Here is a 10000-nt window from a genome sequence, read left to right on the forward strand (position 1 = left end):
GACACACACACACACACACAGAGACACACACACACACACACACACACACACACACACACACACACACACACACACACACACACACACACACACACACACACACACACACACACACACACACACACACAGACAAAGACACACACACACACACACACACCAGCAGAGGTCAGTGTAACACAACACCACGTTTAACTTTCAAAACGCATACGCTATTTTCTCACCGCATTATGACTTTTATCAGCTCTATTTTATCTTTTTAATCAGACGCTATATATATATAGACGCTATATATATATATATATATATATATATACTTTTTTTTATTATTATTTTTGTGCATTTCTGTTTAATTAAGGTTTTGTATATATATTTGTACCCTATAAATGTCTGAATGGCGTTTTTCAATAGCAAAAATTATAATTTTTTTGTTTTGCACACACGTGTATTATTATTATTATTATTATTATTAGTGCAGTCACAGTGATCAGAGGTTAGCGATAGACTCAGTAGTGTTTCTCACCAGCAGATCCACCATGTTAGGTTTGTTGTTTCTCAGTGTTTTGACGGCGTGGAAGACGTCCACCGAGTGCTGGTGACACAACATCTCACACACGATACTGATGGCACAGAACGTGCCGCTGCGCCCGCCGCCGTTCCTGAAACACACACACACACACACACACACACACACACGTTCAGCATCACAATAAAACACCTCGCAGACCTGCGTCTGTTTCTGAAAAACATACATGATTATCAGCAACTTCAGTATGTGAAAAACAACTTCTAAATAAAAGTTAACTAAGAGTGAAATTGAAACTAAAACCTAAAAAACTACAAACTAATAAAAATAAAACAATTTTAAATAAAATAAACAAGAAATTATATATATGTATATATATATATATATATTCAACTGTAAAAAATTTTTTTTATTGTTAACATTTTTAATTACCAACAAAATTAATTTTTTTATTTCACATATTGAAATTGAAATTACATAGATAAAAAAAGTCAAAAACACTTAAATGTAATAATACCTTTACTAAAATTAAAATGAAATTTTAAATGAAATTTTAATTTTAAATGAAAACAATAATAATGACAAAAAAAAAATAATGGTCATAAAAAAAAAAAAAAAAAAAAACGCATTTCACAGAATTAACAAAAACTGACAAATCTGAATTAAAGCGACAGCCTCAAATAGAATTACTGCTGTGTGTGGAGTGTGTGTGTTAGTGTAGCAGTAGGTGGCGCTGTTCTCCCGCTCTTTATTCGGCTCTCGCTCATGAACTCAGAAGAGAGTGTGTGTGAATGTTTATTTCAGGATAAACAGGACTGGGAGGGACACGAGTGTTTCCTGAGAGCCAGATTCCAATCTCTGACGACAATCACGTGATGTTCTGAGCAACGTTATCCAGATCGGTTCGGTTTGAAGTGTCTCTGCTGGACTGTCTCTGGAGACGCTTCACAGCTCAATCTCTATTAGTTCTATTCCATTTCTAACAGAGATAACTGGGTTGTTACTAAACCTACTAAAGAAATGTACACTTCTGTTATTTCAGCTCGTGTCCAGCAATGAAACATTTTTGATTTTCATTTAGCTTACTTTGATACAAAAAAAATGGCTAAATAAAAATAATAAAATAAATAAAAAATTGACAAACATTATATATATATTTTAGTATTTATTATATATATATTTTTTTTTATTTATTTTTTTATTTTAGTATATATATATTTATATATATATATATATATATATATATATATATATACTAAAATTAAAATGAAAAAGGAAAACAATAACGAGTAATATATAATAAAAATAATGGTCACAAAAAAACACATTTCATTTACAAAAATGTACAAAAATATACGCAAACACACTCTGACAATTAAATCCTAAAAATTAATATATATATATAAAAAAACTTAAATGAAAAAATATTTTTATTGATAAAATAAATTGTAAATATTAATAAAATATCATTTAAATATTAAAAAAGTATTCCTATAAATATTATTATAAATAGTATGAACCATTTAAATATTACTAATACTATAACCAATATTCCATTTCTCTTCATAAAAATAATGTAAATATTCAGATCGTTGCCCAATCCAAATTGTTTGCACGTTAAAAAAATAAACACATAAAAAAAACAAAAATCAGATCAAGTTAGTTTTTCTGCATTTTGGCATCAGCAGTAAGCTATATCTGATGAATATGAAAAAAAGAAGAGCATTGGTTGTGCAAGGCCCGAGTGTGACTCACAGACAGTGTACTACGGTGCGTCCCTCTCCTCCGTCGTACTCCTCCTGCCATTTGTCCACCTGTCGGATGAGCTTGAGGAAGGAGCGCTTGGAGACGGGGGTGTCGCGGTACATCGGCCAGCCCAGGAACTGGAACTGCTGCACCATCCGATAGCCGTCTTGCGGCTGAGACACAAAACACACGTCTAAGACGCTCAGACGTCCGACTCCGGCGTTAGCGCACGCGGCGTTAGCGAACGTTAACTCACCCGCGCCGCGTTGTAGATGCGGAAGATCCTGCTGATGATGTCCTCCTCCAGATCCGCGGACACAAACTCCACCTGGATGGGTCCGTGCCGGTGGACGCCATTCTCTGGCCAGTACTGCGGACACAGCTGCACACAGAGTTCCCAGCGATTAACTAGTGTAACTAGTGTAAACCGGCTGTTTTCCCGCCATTAACCGCTGTATACCAGGCTCGACCGGCAATTAACCAGCGTAACCAGCAATTATTCAGGGTAAACCAGCCTAAACTAGGAATTAACTAGGCTTGACCAGAATCTGACCAGTGTAAACCAGCCTAGACCAGCGCCTAACCAGTACAAACCAGCAACTAACCAGTACAAACCAGCAACTAACCAGTACTAACCAGCAACTAACCAGTACAAACCAGCAACTAACCAGTACAAACTAGCAAAATAAATGAGTAAATCTATATCAGTATTGGATACTTTTCCTCACAGGTTACTGTATAATTCACACATTGCTCTTAATTAGTCATGTGACACCAGAGAACTGTGAACCATGAAAATGTGTTAAATGATTGAAACGTGTGTTTGTTCGCCCGACGGAAGCGCTCGAGGACTCCTGATTGATTTGATGTCAGAGTGTGTGTGTGTGTGTGTGTGTGTGTCACCTGCGCGGGATCCACGTCGTTCAGCATCACTATGGACGTGCAGTGATAGTCCAGCACCAGCCTCCAGAAGTCTTTGACCGTGTTGGGCAGAGGATGCTGGGTAACGATGAACGCGGACGGCTGCTTGTAGCTCTGTGCAGATGAAGAGGAAGAGAGGAGAACATCTTATTTCCCGTCTGACTGTCTGCTTGAGTAATTGTGTGGAGAAGTTTAGCGTTGAGCTGCGTGTTTTATTACCGCCGCCAGCGCTTCCATTTACTGTAATGAAAACAAATGTGCTGTCGCGTGTTTTACAAACAAACCCGTCCCAGTCAATCGTCTTACTGCACTTGTTTTTTGTTCGTTCTCTGTTATGGATCGTTTTTAGCCATTTTCCTGACAACGAAATGAATCAATTCCATCTGTTTTTGAATTATTTTCAACAAGCACATAATCGTGTGTGCTGCGATACACATCCATCAGACGCCGCCGCTTCTGACGCTCAAAAACAAGCAGCTATTATACACACCGATGCAATTAATACTTCATAAAATCATTACTGTGATAGATTTACTAGGTTAAGAGCAGCAGGTAACGATTACTAGGTTAAACGCTGCGGGTAAGGGTCACTAGGTTAAGAGGTTAGGTTATAATCTTTAATTTAGGGCTGCAGGTAATGCTCACTAAGTTAAGCGCTGCAGGTAATGGTCAATAGGTTAAATGCTACAGGTAATGATCAGTAGGTTAAGAGATTAAGAGATTATAATTACTATGAGTAGAAGGTAACTGATCACTAGGTTAAGTGCTACAAGTGACGACCACTAGTTAAGCGCTGGAGGTAATGTCACCTAGGTTAAGCACCGCAGGTAATGTTCACTAGGTTAAAAGCCACAGGTAACGATCACTTGGTTAAGTGCTGCAGGTAATGTTACCAAGTTAAGCACCGCAGGTAATGGTCACTAGGTTAAGTGCTACAAGTAACAATCACTAGTTAAGCGCTACAAGTGATGATCACTAGTTAAGCGCTGCAGGTAATGTCACCAGGTTAAGCGCTACAGGCAATGTTATCAAGTTAAGCACCGCAGGTAATGGTCACTAGGTTAAGTGCTACAAGTAACAATCACTAGTTAAGCGCTGGAGGTAATGTTATCAAGTTAAGCGCCGCAGGTAATGGTCACTACGTTAAGTGCTACAAGTAACAATAACTAGTTAAGTGCTAAAAGTGACGATCATTAGTTAAGCGCTGCAGGTAATATCACCAGGTTAAGCGCTGCAGGCAATGTTATCAAGTTAAGTACAGCAGGTAATGGTCACTAGGTTAAGTGCTACAAGTAACAATAACTTGTTAAGTGCTGCAAGTGACGATCACTAGTTAAGCGCTGGAGGTAATGTTATCAAGTTAAGCGCCGCAGGTAATGGTCACTACGTTAAGTGCTACAAGTAACAATAACTAGTTAAGTGCTAAAAGTGACGATCATTAGTTAAGCGCTGCAGGTAATATCACCAGGTTAAGCGCTGCAGGCAATGTTATCAAGTTAAGTACAGCAGGTAATGGTCACTAGGTTAAGTGCTACAAGTAACAATAACTTGTTAAGTGCTGCAAGTGACGATCACTAGTTAAGCGCTGGAGGTAATGTTATCAAGTTAAGCACCGCAGGTAACGGTCACTAGGTTAAGTGCTACAAGTAACAATAACTAGTTAAGTGCTACAAGTGACGATCACTAGTTAAGCGCTGGAGGTAATGTCACCAGGTTAAGCACCGCAGGTAACATTCACTAGGTTAAGCGCTACAGGTAACGATCACTAGGTTAAGTGCTACAAGTAACAATCACTAGTTAAGCGCTGGGGGTACCCATCACTAGGTTAAGCGCTACAGGTAACGATCACTTGGTTAAGTGTGCTGCAGGTAACGTTTACTAGGTTAAGTGCTGCAGGTAACGGTCACTAGGTTAAACGCTGCAGGTAATGTCACCAGGTGAAGCACCGCAGGTAACGGTCACTAGTTTAAGTGCCACAGGTAACGGTCACTAGGTTAATAGTTTAGGTGTGTGCAAGCAGCCGTACATCCATCAGCGCGGCGTTGATGTAGTTGCTGCTCTCTCCGTCGATGGTGATGAGGAAGGGCAGGCAGCGGTCAGGAGGAAGGACGTCCATGCAGCGGTTCTTCTCATGGTTTCGTGGCAGCAGAGCGATGCTGCAGTCCTCCACCCGCAGGGTCGGAGTCACCATGTTTAATGTCTGCCAGAGGAAAACACTAATCAAACTCATGCACACACATCATTCTATTTATGTTAATAACGGATACATTTTTATTGTATTTTATATTGTCACAGTAATAATAGAACATGTTTTATTTCATTATTTAATGTAATATTTGAACACACTGACTCTGAACTCCTCTTTGATCTGGCTGGAGTTGGTCTGCGGGTCCAAGCGGTTCATGTCGTAATACACAGAGCGAAGCTGATTGGCTGGGATCGTGGTGTCGCCACAAAGACACGCCTCCAATATGGCATCATGGATAAACACATACTGCTCCTGAAATATCAACATATCAAGGACAGATCAATACAACCGTATCAGTCACAGATATCATTCGATGTGGCGATTCATTTTTATTTTTTTTTAGTTAATGTCAGTTTCTCGATTTTGTTAATTATTATTATTTTAAATAAAATTTTTAGTAATTTCGTCATGCGCTTTTTGTAGTTTTGAATCATTTTTGTTCCTTTTAAATATTACTATTTAGGTTTTCAGTTTCAGTTTTGTGTTCATTTTCGATCCATAAAATGAATTAATAGTTAAAAAAAACAAAAGTTTGCAAATAATGCATCAAATTCATCACACTTTTTACGGACGGAACGTTTTGATGTCTCTGCCCTGTGTGTCCACATGCGGACCGGTCATCTCTCGATGGCAGACGGCGGTCTGACAGCTTGACGTAAATCATTCATGAAGTGACATTTTAAATACGCCTGCGGTCGCCGCTCCTCAGAAAGTCCTTGACCGAAGCTGACGGTCAGATGAAGTCTCAGGCTATACAATCATACTTACACATGAGCGCTTGTTTCTTTTGTCTGTATTGAAACTTTATGTCAAGAAAAATGTTCTGACGCGTGCCTGAGAGGGCGGGGCTGCGGTCAGGGGCAGCGTGCGATTGGCCGTGGCTGATGTGAGGCTGTCTGTGATTGGTTACCTCCGTCTGCACCATGTTGACCCTGCGGGAGCGCAGTTCTCTCACACAGTTGTAAATGTCCACGACTCCTTCCCGCTCCGCCATGTCCAGCATGATGTCGATGACGATGAAGCAGCCGGTGCGTCCCGCTCCAGCGCTGGGGACCGAACAACAGCTCTTATTACTACTCTAACGAACTAAAAGCGGCGCAATCACGTACTTTCAAGAAACAAATTGAGCTATTTTCAATATTAATTCTGCAACTTTTGGTAGCTTTTGAAATATGACTCAAACCAAAAAACATTAGACATTCATCTAAATTACACAAAAAGAGAAAACAGTGCATTAAGTTAGCTGATAATTGTTAGATTTAATAATAATAATAACTGGACGAGTGAATAATTGTTAAATTATGATACACCTTGTTATGCATACTGCCTGAGATTTTTGCGTATGCGTTTTTTTAGCATTCTTTCTATCAAAATGCATACTACAGATGTGAAAGAGACATCCTGACCCGAATTTGTGATGGATGAATGTTTCGGCAGGGTCGTGTTTATTGTGTTTATTTTTTAATGTGCTTAAACTTGGTGCGCAATGACCTCTCGTAGGAAATTTTTGCACGTAAAACAAATATATACGACACACTTCCTCTGTAACTTTTGTCCAAAATGAAAAAAAATTGAAAAAACTGTGTCAGGCTGCACGCTAAAAGAGGACCTTCCTCTGAGAGCAGGTGTGTTTCTGTGAGGATGAGGCTGAGGTTCACCTGCAGTGGACGACCATCGGCCCGGCGTTGGCTGGACTCTTGGCTTTGACCCGGCGGACGAAGCCCAGCAGCCCCGTGGCGTGATACGGCACTCCGTGATCCGGCCAGCCGGTGAAGTGAAACTGACGGATCTCCCTGATCTCATGAGCTCCTCGCTGGAGAACACAAACACAAACCACCAGCCACACCATCAATTGTTTGTGTTTTTTTTTTTTTTACAAAATTAAGTGTCACTACTATTGATTTGTAATTTAATTATTTTGCTCTACTTTTTTTGGAAACATTTTGTTTTTATTTAGTGAAAATTTGTAATTTTTGTGCTTCTCAGAAAAGTCAAGGATTATATATATATATATATATTTAAAATAAAATATATAAAAAAATACAACAACACAACTCATTAAATATATAAAAATTTTATTATAATTTACAATTATTAAAAAAGAAATTTTAATGATGTAATTTATTTATTTTTGGTAATTTTCCAAATAATCAAAGTGCTCTGCTCACTAACAAGGAGATGAGGACGATCACTTTAATTTGGAAAATGTCCATTAATCAATCAATCAATCCATATATATATATATATATATATATATATATGTATATATATATATATATATATATATATATATATATATATATAAAATTAAAATAATTATACAACATATAGATCACTAAATGTATTTACAATGTAATTATTAAAAATATTGTTTATTAGATTTATACCTATTTTTATGTATAAATCTAAAAAAGGAAAAATTTATTTTTAATTAGACATTTCATAAGACTTCATTTTAATACTAATATATAAATTTTACTATATTCAATTTAATATTAAATATATTGAAAATATAATCATAATGTTTCCATTTATTTATTATGAGATTTTATATTTACACACACAAATATAAAAATGTATTTGATTTAATTTGTAACTATTTAGAATAGCTATATATATATATATATCTATATATCTGACTGGAGATCATGAACAGGATATGATCAGAATTATAGTCTGAGGGTGTATTTGAAGTCGGACCTTTTCCACAGCGAAGGTTCGAATGACGTATTCAGACAGGAGCTGGGTCTCGATGAGCGTCACCTTCATGTCTCTGTAGATCTCAGTGTCGTCGGGCCAGTACTTACAGCACTTCACCTGTCACACACACACACACACACACACACACACGTTTATCAAAACATGACATACAAGCATGTCACATCAGATTCTGTATAAATACTCGAACTCAAGAGCGTCTTCAAGTGTCCCAGATACGAGACAGCTCTGCTGCAGATCATCCCAGACTAATTAACCAGGTTAACCCGCCATAACCAGAGCACACCTCCAGAGACACACACACACACACACACACACACACACACACACACACACCATCTCCAATCAGTCAAAGTCATTAATGAAGTCAATCACATCGCTGTGATCAGCTTCTCTTCATTATCACACTCGTGTGTGTGTGTGTGTGTGTGTGTGCACGCGTGTGTGTGTGTGTGTGTGTGCACGCGTGTGTGTGTGTGTGTCTGTTTAAAACATGTCTGTTCTCAAATATTACACTTTTGCTTAATAATTTTACATTTAGTCACTTAGCAGATGCTTTTATACAAAGGAAGCAATCAATATATTCATTATCAATAACATATATTAGCAATAATTTATCTTTTTAAATTTAGGTTCATTTTTAATATTTCATATTATATTGCTCACTGTTATTTTATAATTATTTATAGCACAATTTTAATTACAATAATTAATCAACTTTTATTTTCATGTTTAAAGGGTTAGGTTCAAGTTACAGCACAGTTATTATTTATTTTTATTTATTATTTATTTATTTTTTAAATATTTTTATTACAATGATTTTTATATTTTACTGTAATTCAAGATTTATTTTATTCTGTTATGTGCTTTTGTAATTTTTATAGCTTTTTTGTTTTTAAATTACTATTTATTACTTTTAAATTACTAAGTATTACTAATAATACGTTCATAGTTAATAATAATATTATTGTTTTTGTTTTTATTTAATGTAAAGTTGTAATTTCAGTGCTTTGACTTATTTCAGCCAGAAATTGTATATATATATATATATACATATACACATATATATATATACACACACCAGTCATTGCTTGTCTTTCTGATGGAAGCACACAGTTATGATGAGAAATCAAAGAACTGTCATCCGTTTCTGAGCTGATTCTTTCGTTATGAGCGTGTTTTCTGTATTAAGACGCTCTAATTAGCAGGATAATTGCGCTCTAATGGCTGAGCGTATCTCTCGTCTCGCTCTCTCTGTTCGCCGTCAGGCCGGAAAAACAACGGGCCGTGATGCTATCGGCTCCCGCCTAATTATCATTAGAGCATCTCCTAAACGAGAGAGCATTAATCACATAATGACTTATTTACATATTCAGTCACACACTTCCTGCAGCTCAGCGCCAGCACGCACACACTCACACACACACACACACACACACACACACACACACACACACACACACTCACGCACACACTCACACACACACACACACACACACACTCACGCACACTCACGCACACACACACACTCACACACACACACACACACTCACGCACACTCACACAAACACACGCACAAAAACAAACAAAAAATGTCAAAACAGCTAAAATACTCCAATTTGTGAGCGAACGTCATCATTAAACACATTTATCCCTCGAAATCTTATTAATGAAATAATAACAAATATCATTATTGTGAATCAGGAAATGTAATTCTAATTAATCTCTAATATTTAATCACTGTAGCAATACGTTTTTAGTGCACTGCAATAAAAAGAATGACAATTTACATCATTAAAATGTAGACAAATCTGACTGTTTTCTGTATGTGTTTAACCCTCAAA

At 37.0% G+C, this 10000-nt stretch overlaps 1 protein-coding gene across 16 annotated transcripts in view; it reads right to left on the minus strand.

The window, feature by feature from the left end:
• ptprma (protein tyrosine phosphatase receptor type Ma) overlaps window positions 1-10000 on the minus strand; it is a 177413-nt gene that overhangs the window by 848 nt on the left and 166565 nt on the right. For all 16 annotated transcript variants that reach the window (XM_043226027.1, XM_043226031.1, XM_043226029.1 and 13 more), the window contains 9 exons: window positions 8139-8255; window positions 7097-7251; window positions 6349-6484; window positions 5541-5690; window positions 5217-5390; window positions 3173-3304; window positions 2526-2651; window positions 2279-2442; window positions 521-656 (listed from right to left, as the gene is read on the minus strand). In XM_043226027.1, coding sequence (XP_043081962.1) covers window positions 521-656; window positions 2279-2442; window positions 2526-2651; window positions 3173-3304; window positions 5217-5390; window positions 5541-5690; window positions 6349-6484; window positions 7097-7251; window positions 8139-8255 — 1290 coding nt within the window. The remainder of the gene's footprint in view (window positions 1-520; window positions 657-2278; window positions 2443-2525; window positions 2652-3172; window positions 3305-5216; window positions 5391-5540; window positions 5691-6348; window positions 6485-7096; window positions 7252-8138; window positions 8256-10000) is intronic.

The sequence above is a fragment of the Puntigrus tetrazona genome, chromosome 24, assembly GCF_018831695.1.
Source record: "Puntigrus tetrazona isolate hp1 chromosome 24, ASM1883169v1, whole genome shotgun sequence".
NCBI lineage: Eukaryota > Metazoa > Chordata > Actinopteri > Cypriniformes > Cyprinidae > Puntigrus > Puntigrus tetrazona.